General features: G+C 40.4%; 1 protein-coding gene across 1 annotated transcript in view; it reads left to right on the forward strand.

The window, feature by feature from the left end:
- The window catches only part of cdh8 (cadherin 8), a 158,029-nt gene that overhangs the window by 33,248 nt on the left and 107,784 nt on the right, over window positions 1-16,997 (forward strand). The window contains exon 3 of the mRNA XM_034079645.1: window positions 16,384-16,678. Within this exon, the coding sequence (XP_033935536.1) occupies window positions 16,384-16,678 (295 nt within the window). The remainder of the gene's footprint in view (window positions 1-16,383; window positions 16,679-16,997) is intronic.

The raw sequence follows: 16,997 nt of genomic DNA on the forward strand, positions 1-16,997 counted from the left end.
TTTATGGGGATTGCCGTCGCACTGTAAGTTTTAGTTTGTAAAAAGTTGTTTTATAAATGTGACATTTAAACAGGCATTGGAACTTACAAAAGAACAAACTGCAAAGACCAACCTGATCTCACCAGAATGCGTGACTCCACCACGACTCCTTTACACCACAATGCGTGGTGGAGTCACGAACTTTGTTACATTTGCGTGTCGGCACCACGCAAACAACCCCAATGTAAAGTGAATGAGGCTCCTTTGTCGTGGTGCACACACGCATTTCTACAACGTGCATTGTGTGTAATGCAACTGTTATTTTTATTAAATTAGTTTGTTTTTAAGTAAGGCCAGAGCTTCAGCTGTGTCAAATAGATTGTTCCCTTTAGTTAACGTTATTTAAAAGATAATGATCATGTCTTGTATTACGAGCGTCCATTCCCATTGGATAACGGAGAATTTTACACCCGGAAGTAAGTAGCCTATTCTCCTTACTGTCGATTGATTTTACAGTGATATCTGCACTACTCATCGACTAAAAAACACCAAATTGTCCTTGTTAATTACACAACATTGATTGGTTTGAATTGTGTGCAATGCTTTTGTATTTTCCCCCTTCGATTCGGAGAAACAAATATTTTTTCGGAGTTTTTGGACGGCAGAACCTACACTACCCAGAATCCTCAGCTATCGTTTGGGACTACACCATGAACCCCGTGATCAGTCCTCAAGTTCTTTGATTGGTTGACCTCCAACTGCATTCCATATGAAAAAAAACGTTTCGTAAAAGAGAAAATCATACTTTATTCAGCAGTGCTTGCTTTACTCTTTGATAGTCATCACATGAATGCATTGTAATAAATGGTTTGGCTGCATTAAATATTACACATCTGTCTTAGTTCTTTATTTATCTACAGAGATCGGGCATCAGAATACACCGGAAACTATTCTTTTACCGTTCTGTTTTAATTTCACAATAAAGTTAGTAGTAATATTTTGTTTTGATATTATTGTTTTTTATTAACTACTAGACGACTGGGTCATGTTAAGACCATCTTTTTTTGGTTGCTATGGGTTTTTTCCATCGCTTTTGTGTTACAAATATCAAAACAATAACACAATAATATTCGTCGTAAACTAAACCGGAAACAGCAGTATTTTTTATTTTGTTAACACTGTAAACTTGACAGCCTTTTAACCCAAACCACCTACTGGTTAAAGCACGTTATTACACGTTTAGAGTAATTGCAATGCAGGAAGATTGTGTTGCTTTTTAATGACTTTAATGCCTTTTTCTTAATGTCTTTCATTTTTGTAACGCACTTTTGAATGTGTTATATTTTATGAAAACATTCAAATATTAAGAGTACATACAAAATAGTGGGAAAGTAGAAGGTCAATTATATAAATATAGAATAGAAAATATCAAGAAGATACTCAAATGATATCTCGAGTAAAACAGTTTAGTGCCTGATAGGAGGATGTGCTAACTAATAAGGCTTTATTTAAAGAAATGTGCAGAATACGACAGTGTAATGGTGGAAGTATACACACATTGATAGATGTCTTGTAATGCACTGTTGATGAACCTGTGACCCAAGTTGTTCATTCATTGCATAACTACACTGTTGTGTATATGATATGTCAATAAACCTTAGAAAATCTTGAAATCTTGAAAGGGATGTGCAAAATAGCAATTATATACAGTCTTTAATGAACTATTAGAGAATAACGAGTAATGAATATGCTTTAAACGGATCTGCAGATAAATATTTAGTCTTCTCAAGCACCAACTATCAAATATCTCGCCTGATTGTTGGCACTTGACAATCACCTTCACTGCATTTCATTCAGGTGTAACTAAAGTCTGATTTAAGGGTTGTTTATATTTCACATCATTAATCCAAATCTGTAAAGTAACTAAAATAAATGTAGTGGATTAAAAATACCAGGTTAACCTTAAAGAAAGCCCTCAGGATTATAAAAGACCACCATCACCCCAGCCACAAACGGTTCTGTCTGCTGCAGTCTGGCAGGCGGTACCACAGCATTCGGACTAAAACCACCAGACACAGAGACAGCTTCATCCCACAGGCCTATAAGACTATTAAACACCTGAACTTAGAAATAACATTCATCTGGCTGCTACTTAGAAATTATTTATCTAATATATCATATTCCAATCACTTGTATATAGACTCTTATTGCACTATTTCACTATTTTTTCTGTGCATCTGTTTTATTGCGTAGCACTGTTGGAGGAGCCTGTGACCTAAGGGGGGGAGGGGGGTAGGACACGTTCGATTCCTGTTTTGAATAGTGTGCCGTCGATGGGTTCCATTCCATTTCAAAGTCCTTTTGGACGCTCTGTGTAAACTTCGCGCATCCAATCACAGAGGTTGAGGACTGATCACGGGGTTTGTCAAGCTAAGCACATGGTGTAGTCCCAAACGATAGCTGAGGATTCTGGGTAGTGTAGTGTCTTCTGCCGTCCAAAAACTCCGAAAATATATTTGTTTCTCCGAATCGAAGGGGGAAAATACAAAAGCATTGTACACAATTCAAACCAATCAATGTTGTGTAATTAACAAGGACAATTTGGTGTTTTTTAGTCGATGAGTAGTGCAGATATCACTGTAAAATCAATCGACAGTAAGGGGAATAGGCTACTTACTTCCGGGTGTAAAATTCTCCGTTATCCAATGGGAATGGACGCTCGTAATACAAGACATGATCATTATCTTTTAAATAACGTTAACTGAAGGGAACAATCTATTTGACACAGCTGAAGCTCTGGCCTTCCTTAAAAACTAACTAATTTAATAAAAATAACAGTTGCATTACACACAATGCACGTTGTAGAAATGCGTGTGTGCACCACGACAAAGGAGCCTCATTCACTTTACATTGGGGTTGTTTGCGTGGTGCCGACACGCAAATGTAACAAAGTTCGTGACTCCACCACGCATTGTGGTGTTAAGGAGTCGTGGTGGAGTCACGCATTCTGGTGAGATCAGGTTGGCAAAGACCTTCCTCCCATGATGTAGAAAAGAACCATGAGTGCACCTCGATGAACAATGGAAAAGGCAACACTTAATTCTAACCCTAAAATGGTTCCTGTGTTATTTGGGAAACAGCCAGTATTTTTCTTTGTGTAACATGGGTGTAATAACGGTGTAATATGGTTTTAATCAATATAAAATGTGCAATATATCACTAGAGATACAGAGTACTAGTTGTAACATGAAATTAACATTTTAAAATAAATTATGACACATGTAATTTTAGCCTAGATACATTTGAACGTGTTAATGAAAGGTTTGTTGCAAGTACTTGTTTTTCCCAACATATCGCCCATTCAAGGGTTAATACTGTATATCTGTACAGTGAAAGTACAGTTCAAAATAAGCCTGGAATAAAACATAAATTAGGGATGGGAAAAAGATAACCTCCCCTGCTGCGTGAAAACGTCTGAGTGCCCTACCTAAAGTCAAGAGATACATTACGATATCCTCCGTATGTTCTGACCTCCCTTCCTATCTCATTATTTGTACTCCCTATACACTACACCCGACTCTTGTTCCGCTCAACTTTCCTTAACGTGAGCCACAACAGTCCCCGCGTGAAACTCCACAGTCTGCCCGTGTTGCTCGTGACATTTAACAAGATCACAGGATCCCATGTTTGACAGATCCACGCTCATTTACTCAGCGGTTCAACTACGAACGGCCAAACGGGGGAAAGAGCCTGTGAGTGAGTGAAAGAAAGAGCGAGGGAGTAAGGGGGAGGAGGAGGGGGGAGTGAAATGTTGCGTCACCATCTGGACCGAGACACACATCATAGCGGAGAGCCGGCACATTGAATTAGACTTGCTACGGGATCCATCTGCACCTCGTGAAATCAATCTCATTGCTTGATTTGATTAGCTCGGCCACGCTGAAGAGAGAGAGAGACTGTTGTGCTCCTTGATTAAGCTTGTTTTCTTTAGCACCCCCCCCCCCCCCCCCTTCACCATGCTGTGTATACCGATGAGTTCTGTGCCCACAGGTAGGGTAATGACAGTAGTCGAGGTTAATGCTAAAAGATCCCCCTCTATTTAACACTCAGCATGCTCGCCGCAGCAGAGCTCATTTACACTTTGTCCACGGCTCTTTTAAAACGAGAACATTTCTTTGTGTTATTTATTTGTTTTGCTAAAATCACAGGTTGTTCTTGCGGAATTAATTCAAACTGCACTGCTCTTCACGGAAAGAAACATGCCGAGCAGCCAGGAATTGGTCAGAAGCTTCTTGGTGTTTCTTATGTACCCATTGTGTTCCTGGCGATGACGGTTGAGTCTGGCACACTCCAATGCACACACTGATTGTCTAATGTTGGAACAACAGGCTGTAATGAGCAGGCGGTACAAATCTTTACTGGATATTGCTCACATATACAATAGGTTATTCTTGAAGTGCTGTAGCCCGAAAGGCCTGGCCTCATTATGCAGAGTTGTATTATTTTCTTATTCTCTTTCTGTGGTGACACTGAAACATACAATGATTAAAATGCATCCACCCTCACAAACAAAAAGGCTTTTCATGGGTGGCTAAATCTAATTGTGCCGCCCTCTTGTTTCCAAAGGTAGCCGCTTTGACTTTGACTTATTCTCCAGAAGCAATAATGCACCGCTGGCAGTGAAAGGCAACACATGCGCCATTGCTCAAAGTGCAGGGATGGACACGGAAGACATTATCCCCGATTGACCTTGGTACAGATTGCACACACATCCAGGACAAATGATGTTGTGCTTTTTTGTATTTTGTTTGTCTCATTAATTCACGATTGAAAGTGAAAGGCAAACGCTTGCCAAATAATCCGTTCTCTGTTCTCACAAAAGCAGTGTGGAGAAGGTATAACACTGGGGGTCTCGGTACTGATTGTAATTACTGTAACTTTTCTGAGTGGAGTGCTTTTTCGATTACAAACCTTCACCTTTGCTTGTATGTGGGTCGTGACACAATCTCCTTTCCATTGTCTCAATAAAGGAATACTGTCTGCAGTGATAACACATGGAGAGGAACACTTGTTGGCCTCCATGAATACCTATTTGACCTCTCCATAGAGCAGTAGGTATTATTGTTCTGTCGCAAGAGATGAACCAAAATCCCAATGGATTGAATTCCTTCGTGGACAATGCAAGGCGACAACTATAGGCGCATTCACACTGCGGTACTTTTCCCACAAAGGTTCATGCGAACTTAGTCCATGCAAATTCTTTAGTTCGCATGGACTAAGTACAGATCGCGTTCACACCGGAAAAAGTCCCTGGGGGTGGATTAGGAAAATGAAGCCGCTGACGTCACTTCTTCTTCTTCTGCTTTGGGTTTACTGGCAGGCCGCAAACCACTTCACGGCATATACTGCCACCCAAAGTCCCCGGCCGGAAGTCCCCGGAGTTGGGGAAGGCTTCAGTAGAAGCTGCTGGGACTCCCAGCAGCTTCTACTGAAGCCTTCCGAGTAAATCGCCAGAACGCCGACACCTCCTCATCTCCACCGCTCCCATGTTTTATTTTGTGTTGCCATAAATTAGTCTCTCTGCGTTTCTGCGCTGGGCTAATGCTAATGCTAATAATGCTAATGCGAGGATAATAAAATGGCGGCTTCACAAAACTTTTTGGGAGTTTTACGGGGCGTGGTTTGCAATCCACCCAGCCAATCAGAAATATAGCTATTTTCTCACAAAAGAGCCGCTCGAAAGTCCCTGCTCTCTTTCGAGGGGGTAAAAAGGTTTGCATGAACTAATTTTAGTACCGGCTCTTTTTGGTGTGAACGCGATAAAAGCAACAAGTCCTCCAACTCATACGACCAAATGGGTCGATTGTTTAAGAACCTTATTACGACCAAATATGTCGTTTGTTCAAGCGCTTAATACGACCTATAATTACGTTTTAAAATTGTCGGCCTCTAGTGCTCCCGTTCAATGCAAACGTTACAGAGGGTTGTTTATTCACAAATAACCCTCTCTGTAAAATCCTAAATTGTAGGATAGTTTGCCATTAAAACGCTTTATGATTAGATTTCTAGCGAGAAGTATATATTGTACTTTTAGAATCCACGTCCAGTCGATATGTAGGATCTATAGTTTGATAGATATTACGAAGATGATTTGAGGTTTCGTCAGGAGAACGTGTATATGCGGCAAGCTTCCATGTAAAGTTACGGGTTGAAAACAGTATTTCCGGTCTGGCCGTTTTGATAATAAAACCAATGATCAAATGATTTAACAGTGATATCTGCACTACACATCCACTAAAAAACATCAGTTTATCCTAGTTAATTATACGACATTAATTGGTTTAAATTCTGTTCAATGCTTTTGTGTTTTTCCCATAGGTTTTTCTCTTTCGATTCTGAGAGACACCTTTCTGTTTTCAGAGGTTTTGATAGGCTAAAGTCACGCCGCAATGCACGTCGGGATATGGTGTTTATGTGATATGAAATCGGAAAACATTAAAAAAATAATAATAATACTTAATTCCGAGTGCTCTTGCTTTTCTCTTTGAAAGTCATCACATAACGGCATTGCAATACACGGTTCGGCTGCATTACATATTACAGATCTGCCGTAGATATGTATTTATAGAGCCCTGATCAGAAGACCTTTTGACAAACTGGAAGAGATGCCGCCAAAACTGAATAAGTGACGTGGACCTTAAATATATCAACAATTAAACAACATCTTCCATTTCTTTTCACACAATACGTCTCCTTGCAGTATCAACACTAATTCGGCTGACTTTTATATTTGATCCAATTAGTAGATAGGCTGTGTTTACACCATAACGGTGGACAGCTGATAGAAAGGGACTTTTTTGTAGTTTTTAAAGATATTACTGATTTTCCAACTCCTCATGCAGTTGACTGTTACAGGTCTATACAAGTTCATGGTACAATGCATAAGCTTCACATCGAGAGACTGAAACTGTATTTTCCTTTAACGTTCTGTTTTAATTTCCCAATAAAGTTTATAGTCATATTATGTACGATATTATTATGTTGTATTAACTAGACCACTGGTCTAAACCGCACCTCCTAGTGGTTAAAGCACGTTATTGAATTTAGTTGTAGAATAAGTTATATTTGATGAAAACATTTAAATATTAAGAGTAGCCTACATACAAAATAGGGGTCAATGATAGAAATATAGAATGGAAAATATCAAGAAGATACTGTAGTGATCTCTACAATAAAACAATTTAGTGCAGGACGTCCAAAGATATTAACAGGAGGATGTGCAAAACAGACAAACTGATAAGGCTGAATTTTACTCAGGTGTAACTAAAGTCTGATTTAAGGGTTGTTTATATTTCACATCATTAATCAGAATCTGCAAAGTAACAAAAATAAATGTAGTAGAGTAAAAAGACCATGGTTAACCTCTGAATTGTAGTGGAGTAGAACAAAGTAGTACATGCTGCTGTAACAAAAGGGGGAAGCTGGACCCGGGGGCTGGACCCGTCCAATTCCAGTTTTGGAAAGTCTGCCGTGGTTCCATTCCATTTCAAAGAGCTGTTTGACAGCGTAACCTTGTCGCACTGCCACTCCAACATCCAATCACAGGGCTTGATGACTAATCACGGGGTTTGTAAAGCAAGGAGGATGTTGTAGTCCCAAACGATAGCTGGGGATTCTGGGTAGTGTAGTGTCTTCGGAAACTGTAGTGTCTAAACTCCTAAAAAACTATTTGTTTCTCTGACTCGAAGGTTAAAAACACAAAAGCATTGTACACCATTTAAACCAATCAATATTGTGTAATTAACAAGGATAAACTGATGTTTTTTAGTGGATGAGTAATGCAGATATCACTGTGTAATCATTTGACAGTGAGGGGAATATATCCGGTTTTATTATGAAAACTTCGAGACCGGAAATACTGTTTTCACCCACGCTAACTTTACATGGAAGCTGCCGCATATACACTTTATCCTGGCGAGACCTCAAATCATCTTCCTAATATCTATCAAACTATAGATCCTACACTTCCACTGGACGTGGATTCTAAAAGTACAATATACACTTCTCGCTAGAAATCTAATCAAAAAGTATTTTAATGGCCAAACTGTTCTACAATTTAGGATTTTCCAGAGAGGGTTATTTGTAAATAAACGGGAGCATGTTGTTTCTTACACGACCACTAGAGGTGCTACACTTTAAAACGTGGCTATGGGTCGTAATCTAAGGTGCTTAAACAATCGACCTATATGGTCGTTTTTTGTAGGAGGACAGGCTGGATAAAAGAGTTCTCATGAACTAAGTTCGCATGAACCTTTGTGGGAAAAGTACCGCAGTGTGAATACGCCTAATGGATAACCTGGCAGTAAAAGAGGGTTGTCCTCAATGAGAATAACACTTTTTGGCACCATTTTTAGAATGTAAAAGACCTAACATATTTTAGATCATGGCTCGGGTTATACCTTTTCATATCCAATTTTCCACCACCGCGTATGTTCACTATACGGTTTTCCTTTAATGAAGTCTGTTGTAGATCACACCAGAAGGGGAACTTTTTCTGTCCAATTTGATAAAACACTACGTGCTATGAGACAGACTGGAGGGAAATTGTTCCCAAGAATACCTAAGTGTATCATATATCATGCATCGCGCCATCTGCTCCGTACATTCAAAATGTTATTGCAATATTTAGAATTACAGATTATTCATGTAAGTGTAATTAACAGAGTCAAAATCCAACAAATGGGAGGAAGAAGCGACAATTCATTCCCCGACATGTTTGAGCAGAATCTATGTGGAGTAACTATTTAGGCTAGCGTTGCCTTAGGGTGTACAGATGGGGAAAAAATGGTAGCTCTAATTTTACCACTTTTGGCAATGAATTAGCGCTCTTAGTCCCTCATTGCAGCATGAAGCCCTCTTGTATGAATTATTTGGATTTGCTTTGTGGGACTGGGTCACGTTGACCAGGAAAACTAGGCTATATTCAACACTGCACTATCAAATTAAAAAAAGTCAACATCTGGCCTTTACAAAAGGTGCTATGTTAGTGCATGGCCCTGAGGTTCCCATACATGTTACATAACAACATGCAATCTTATACAAATTGAATGGGTAACATGACATTTTACGGTCTGGTCATGCAACCTCGGCTAAACAAGTCTGTCAGGTTTAGTTTTGACCAGGATCTAACCAGACATGACATTTAGAGTCACCACCATGATGCATTATACAGTGCGCCACATGTTCACGCTGTAATACGTCCTCTGCAGTTTGCATCATTTGCTACATTAAATAACTTGAAGTCCTCCTCCACACAACACAACCACAAATGATATCCTGTGTTTGTTCTTTCTTCTTGTCAAGCAAAAAAGGGACTATACCTTTATTTAGTTTTACAACCCTACAGTAGGTTGTACAATTACATAACTTATCAAACGTATATTACATAAGGAAACCCTCAAGTTAAAGGTGGGGTAGGTAAGTTTGAGAAACCGGCTCGAGATCGCTAGAATTTCAAAATACACAACCGGAGAAAATCTGCCCCTCCCCCAACACACACGAACGCGCACATGACCAATGAGGGCACGAGATAAGTTTGTGCCCCGATGGAAGGCTGACAGGCAGGTAGGCCGTCGTTGTCCTTTTTACAGTATTACGGCTTCTACAGATAACATTTTTTTATGGAATTGTTGTCAAAGCACTTAAGATATTCATTGCTATCGGGATGTTAAGAGCATTCCATGGAATATAACAAAAAGTGTATCTCGAGCAGGTTTCTGAAACTTACCTACCCCACCTTTAAGTACCTTAAATACGAACATATTTAAGGTACTTGTTATGTACTTACTTAAGTATTGCCACTGTGTTTTATGATTTGACTACTCTGTATTTATCCAACAGTGACTAGAAAGACATTGTATGAACATTATAAATATATTGTGTTCATAAAGATCATAACAGTACTAAATTGTTTGTGCTCACTTGCATACAACCACTTGACCGTATTACCTAACCTTGTATATGAAATCAAGTTACAACTTACTTATAAACACATGTTGGAACTGTAAGTCACATACAACAATTGACAGTATCTGACATAATATAAGGGTCTTTCTTTTACTAGTAACATGACTTGATCATAATTAAGTACTTTTAATTGAATAGAGTTTTGAACAATGAACAATTCATTTAAACTTCTATATTCTTGCAAAGGGTCTGTCTTCTGTGTACAAAGGTGGGAATGGCTGTCCAACCATTATGAAGTATAAGAAAACCTTTGTGGTGGTCGTGGATAATGTTATAACAAGATGATCAAAATATACTACATTTGCCATTAAGAGTTTTAATAAGAGAAACAATTGCCTCGGCAGGGAGAATCAAAGAGTGCCACGATGTCTGTCTTTATAGCGATATATATTTCCTTGAACGACATTAAACACAACGTTACAAGGTTACTTTAAGTACACACACATACCGTTGGTTAAACAAAGCTACACTTCACAAAGACAGGGCAGTTCAACATAAATGGAGTATTCTTCCAAGTTATAAAATGCTTTAAAATGTGCTTTGATAATAGTTACAAACCATTATGGATCTCATTGAGTACTTGGAAGTATTGATACAGTGCTATAAGCAGATTATACCGCATTAGAAGGTTGTTTATAATGCATTTTAGCATCATAGAACGTGTTACTCTAGCGGTTGACCCTTACAGAGTACTAACTGAGGTAGCATTTGGAGGAGGCAGTGAGACGTGCTGTGTGCAGTCTGTTCCAGCAGACAGTAGCTGACAAGCTGCATCACAGTGACAGCATCTCCTCCCCCCCGCTCCTCACTTCACGTCTCCTTCTCCAGTCCTGCTGGTACATGCATGGGAGGAGCACACGACCTATCTACGATGTGCCCTGACAAGGAGCAATATCATTAGTTCCTCTGTCGGGCTACACTTAAGGATGTGGAACGCGGGAGCCCTAGGCAGGGGTGGGGGGGGTGGGGTGGGTTTGTGTGGTTGGAGCAGAGTCTGTAGAATCTTCCTCATTAGGACACAGTGATTGTTCAAGTGATTGCCATAAAAAGCTCGTCTTCAGCAGGAACTGACATATGTCCTCCTCCGCTGACAGAATAAGAAGTCCCAAGCAGTCCCTGATTGGGATTTGGCAAATGAAGGTGTGTGTGTGTGTGTGTGTGTGTGGTGTGTGTGTGTGTGTGTGTGTGTGTGTACAACAACAGGCACCATGCAAAAAGAGTGCTGTAAAGTTATGCCACGAGTTCAGCAGTCAACCAAAGCCTTCTTTATCGTTCTGAGCTGCAGCTTCCACGCATATGGCTGATTTGAGTACAGCAGCTTACGAAATAGTCAGTATACGCTTCCCCACACACACTTAATTCTCTAATGAGTGTTTTGTCTTCACGATAGATTCTGTTACACCAATACAATAAAGCATATTTATTACCTAGAGACCTTACATTGTAATACTTGTGGAGGTTGTCTGTGATTCCAATGCAGTGCTATGTCAGTAGGGTTAGGGTTTAGCTGCATTCACATGACATGATCTTTGCTTGTCGTGATGTTGGGTGCAGAGCCTTGTGGTAACAAAAGCCAGTAAAGTTGTGTTTCTACGGTTCCCTCCCCTGCTAGCTGGAGCCGCTTAGTATAGCTGTCATGTGATTGGAAGCAGTTCCAAATGTCAGCTGTGAACGAGATCAAAGTTGAAGTATTTTGCACTTAGAGCACATCGCTCTGCGACCATTTAGAGCGGTGCAGGCAATTAGGGCAGCGCGTCCACGCAGTCGGGCAGCTCTCATAGGAACACATCTTTGTAAAGTAAACATTCGGCAGAGCTTACCTTCCATATTTTGCCAGACACAGAGCTCGTATAATTACCGTACTTTTCGGACTATAAACCGCAACTTTTTTCCCCATTTTTTTTGTACAGCTAACGGCCACTAGGGAACCTCCTAAATCTATGGATTTTACAGGTAAAATTAACCACCTTTAACACTATGGGCTCTATGACCGGTCCGCGCCCGCCACCCGCCGGAAAAGAGTGAGACGGGTATCGCGCCTAAGTAAAAGTGGAACCGAGAGACAGAACGACAGCAAGACAGACGGACAATTTAGCTGCTGCGGCTTATATGCAGGTGCGCTTTATAGTCCGAAAAGTACGGTAGTAGTCTTCTGCAAATTGGTGTCTTTTAGTTGTTGTTTTTTTCGCTATCTTTTTTATTTCTGACTTGCTTTATTTGCCTTTTTGTGTCCTTGTAGAGAATATAATGACATGGGATATCATATTGTATAATCCCATAGAAATATAATCTGACTTTTTTTTACAACATTTCTGGTTGAAATGTGGGAGGTGACACGATCCATAGAGACCCATTCACAATGGAACATAATAATATATAAGTAGGCATGTATAATGTAATATTTAAAATATGACATATAACCTGATATTCTTATTTTTAAAGTATACTGTAGGCTGATACCATTGGATCGTTGCAGTACATTTCAGTAAATCACAGGTTTATCTTGTGCCAATGCCACAAACAAAACAAAATGAAATGGGGGTGATTCTGAATCATATGCGTTCCCTTGGTAATACCAGTCCTGTGCAGATAGGGCTTTAGATTGTACAGCCAAGAACACAAGGCTCTATTGCCACTGTTAGTCCTCAAACACAGTCAGGGATCATGATACTGTAATGTCACTTTCTTTCCTGAACACCACAGTCAATGTCGCTGACTGTCGGTGCTGTTTTAGTTTCCCAGGCAACTCACTTAATGATGGGGACCTGTGACAGATTCCCCCTTCAGTAATTGTACTCTTTGATGACTGTTTGTGCACTCCAGTGCGAAGGCTGTCTAGGAAGTGGGCAACCAGGGCATTTAGAGGAGACGTCAGCGTAAACAGCTGCAGCTGGTTACCCACCAACTTTCAGGGAATGTACAAAGTAGCAGATTATAGCAAAGCGATGATTGATTGCAAGACTTTTCTTTCTTTTTTATTAAAGAAAGAACATACTATGCCGTTTTTGTAGTAGAGGATTTAGTCATGGCTCGTGCTTACATAGAGAGGCGCACGATGTTGAAACTCCATTTGAATGTTACAAGCAGAGGAATTGATCTACTAACACAATGGAATGTGTTGCGTTTTAGATATCCATTCACAGGGCTTATCTGGTACATGACCTTCCACCTTGATGATTAGTTCTACAATGTGCTGCCCTCAGACAACACAAACCTTTGTATGTGGATATCAATTCATACATGTTAGAGCCAATACAGCCTGTTTTCTGATTAGTTGTTCCTTTCTTTTCTGCTTGATTTTTGAGGAAAACAATTTGACTAAGTTCATACCTAGTTATAAAGCAACTAAATGATCTTACCAGTCCATGACGATAAGCCAACACATTTTAACTGTGGTTGAATATTGTATTTTCATATTGCAATAACCAGGTCTTTGAGCCTAAAGGAACATGTCAGTTTATAAGAAATGTATTTGTACGTCTGCCAAGAAGATCAAGATTTTGGCTTTTTTTTGTGTTTTGTTTTGTGGCCTCATTGTTATGTTCTTGGTTGAAGGGTGTAATGGAAGAACCCATTGCAATTTGGAATGGAATCATTGGACGGTTACATGCATCATGTTTACATTTCGTTGAGATTGGGAAAATGATGAAAAACAAGGTCCTGACTGGAAAATGTGCACATGACCATCTCCTTAACTCTGAAACTGATATACATAAAACAGACCAAATGTTCTTTGGGTCCATTGTGTTTCCACATTTCGCCAGTCCATCCTTCACGTTTTTGAAATCACCATTGGCCTTGGTGGAGGTCTGAGCTCTCTGAGTGCCATTCTAGTATGAATTATCTTTTAAGGGCATTGTTATGCCTTTGTAGTTGAAAGTACAGAGATAAATGACTCCAATAAGAGTGATGGGAATAACAGGATGCATCAATCTCCATGGTCAACAAATACTACATTTGTATTGCAAATAATCAGCAAAAGCAGCAAGCCTAAATTCATTTGTTTAAGCCAGTGCACTCTCTCGTCTATATTTTATACTTATTGAACCATAGTTATGGATGGTTGTTCGTCGACGGATAGTTATGGATGATTGACGGTTTATTCTTGACCTAAAGAAAAGTGGACAAAAACAATGTCATGGTTGTTATGTCACATGGTTCTTACATTTATTTTCTTATAACAACTTGTATTCAACCATATAACACATGATACAAAAAGTCTCAATGGTGTCCATGGCCAAAGACGTCTTAAAGGTGGGGTAGGTACGTTTCAGAAACCGGCTCGAGATACACTTTTTGTTATATTCCATGGAATGCTCTTAGCATCCCGATAGCAATGAATATCTGAAGTGCTTTGACAAAAAATCCATAAAAAAACGTCATCTGTAGAAGCCGTAATACTGTAAAAAGTACAATGATGGCCTACCTGCCTGTCAGCCTTCCATCGGGGCACAAACTTATCTCGTGCCCTCATTGGTCATGTGCGCGTTCGTGTGTGTTGGGGGAGGAGCTCTGTAAGGAAGTGGCAGATTTTTTCCGGTTGTGTATTTTCAAATTCTCGCGATCTCGAGCCGGTTTCTCAAACTTACCTACCCCACCTTTAATACACATTCATATTTATATATTCATACATAACATAACATATATCACCAGCATATTGAGGGTGCACAGTATCCATGGAACTGAAGGTATTTAAGCTGAACTTGGTTGACTTTGAGCTTTAACACTAATTTTGACCTTGAATCATATCCGGATCAAACACATATTTCTACCTCAATGTGCATACAATTGTACTTGGGTGACCTTACAGTATAATTGCCATGCATCAAGATTATCTTGTGTATGTGTTGCTAAAAATATACATTCCATAACCACATCCAATATGCAAGCTGAAATAGTCCATTTGCACCCCTTTGAGAGCAACATGCAGCCATACATGCAGAGCTGCAGGCATACCACTACACACACGGAGTCACACGTAGGATAAAAAAACAATGACAGACCATCATTAATTTGAGCTCATTTAAAGAGTTTCTCAGTGGGCAGGATGTTGCGAGGCATTTGTGTTAATGAGCCACATCATTCATTTGAAATGATGGCACAATTAAGAAAACAAAAGTGCAAGGTGTGACAATTTAAGTGAATGTGCTTTGTCAGTGTCCGCAAACAACACCTCTGAGACACTATATGCATAAAAGCCAGCTTATAAAACATCGCGGGGGGGGGGGGGGGGTGAATTTAGAGGTCGGGATTCTCACCCGGCATATTTTTACCCCGCTATTTTGCACCCTATCCACGCTCCCACGGGAAGCGCTGTTGAAACACTGTGGCAGGAAATGAAATGAAAGCTGCTGAATGCAGATGTTGGTATACGTGTGAGTGTGGGCTCAGATGGGTGTGTGGGTTATTGAGAGGAATGTATATTAAGAACAAATACAAAGGAAGAGGGCTGACAGCCGTTTCACAACACTGCTGGATTTGTAAATGTTTTCCTCAGCGCCTCCCCTCTGAAAGTCACTCACCTCGGGGATCAAAAAGACTTATATTAAAGGCGACTTACAGTATCATAAGTGCTCCGTCTGTTTATGTGAATTAAACTTCCCTCATGTCCCTTTTTCCTTTGACCTTTTGTCATCTTGTGCTGTTGTATCCGCTACGCTCCAAATGTACCTTTTTTTTGTGTACGTACAGAAGCCTTTGCTCCTTTCCTCGGTCTACAGATGTTGAAACAGCCTAATGTAGCATTGTCACACTCATTAGTTATACTCAGCTCTGCGGCGAGTGGGAGCCATCCACTCAGCCTTGCACGTAATGCAGCCTTAGTGAACTAATGAAACTGTAATTACAAAAATAATGAGGAACATGCAGCAGCGTCCAGTAACTTAGGGCTAGCTATTTGCCAGCATGAATCATCATGTGCAGAGTTTCCTCGTACATTTTTCATGGGTTCTGGAATGCACATTCAAAGCACTTCTGGCTTCTGTGCATTCCAGACTGCAGGGAGCAATATCCCCCCACATTGTGTGTGTGTATGATGTATTTACAATGTATAATGAGGAACAATGTAGGCTAAGGTCCATTTCCTGTGCTACTTATAAAGCTATTGCCCCCAGTGGGCCTCATTTAGCAACGTGTAGGCTACGTTGAGCTACGTTTAGCATCCCTGCTAAACTAGTTGGGGCATAGCAAGGAGGAAAAAGAGCAACACATTACATGTATACTGTTATATGCATTGACATGGTGAGAACTTCGGGAACCTGCTGAGCATATCAACTTGCATTCATTACAACCCCCACAGCTGTCTCTGCTTCCACAGTGGAATCAAACTGAAGACTCCACCTTTTAACGTCATTATTTCCCATCTCTGTTTACTTGCAGCTACACACAGATTTGGATGTGGGTGGCAAGAACATCAAGTACGTCCTAGCGGGCGAGGGTGCTGGCACCATCTTCGCCATCAACGAATTAACGGGCGACATCCACGCCATGAAGAGGTTGGACCGCGAGGAGAAGGCCGAGTACACGCTAACAGCCCAGGTCGTCAACGCGGACAACGACCAGCCCCTGGAACCACCGTCAGAGTTCATCATCAAAGTCCAGGACATTAACGACAATCCGCCGCAGTTCAACGAAGGCCCGTACCGAGCGTCGGTTCCAGAGATGTCCGGTGTCGGTGAGTCACGATAAACACATTTCAGTTCTGGTCTGCAGCCTGATCAGTGTGTGAGAGTTCCAGGACGGCTGATCTCTAATGGGTTATTGCATGGACATAATGAGTGAGTAGGAACAAGAGGAAATGAGCATTGACATGCTTGCTTGTTATGAGTGTTTTGGCAAATGAAAATAGGACAAAGATAAATCATATAACTTCAGCCATAACTCAGTGCTGTATCGGTGTCATTCAAGGGTTCTTAGGATCTTCTTAGCAGTCTTTTTGTTACACTGGGTCAACACATTGAAATCACTCCCAACTTAAAGCCTCCTTGAAAGCT

Source organism: Pseudochaenichthys georgianus, chromosome 3 (assembly GCF_902827115.2).
Source record: "Pseudochaenichthys georgianus chromosome 3, fPseGeo1.2, whole genome shotgun sequence".
Lineage (NCBI taxonomy): Eukaryota > Metazoa > Chordata > Actinopteri > Perciformes > Channichthyidae > Pseudochaenichthys > Pseudochaenichthys georgianus.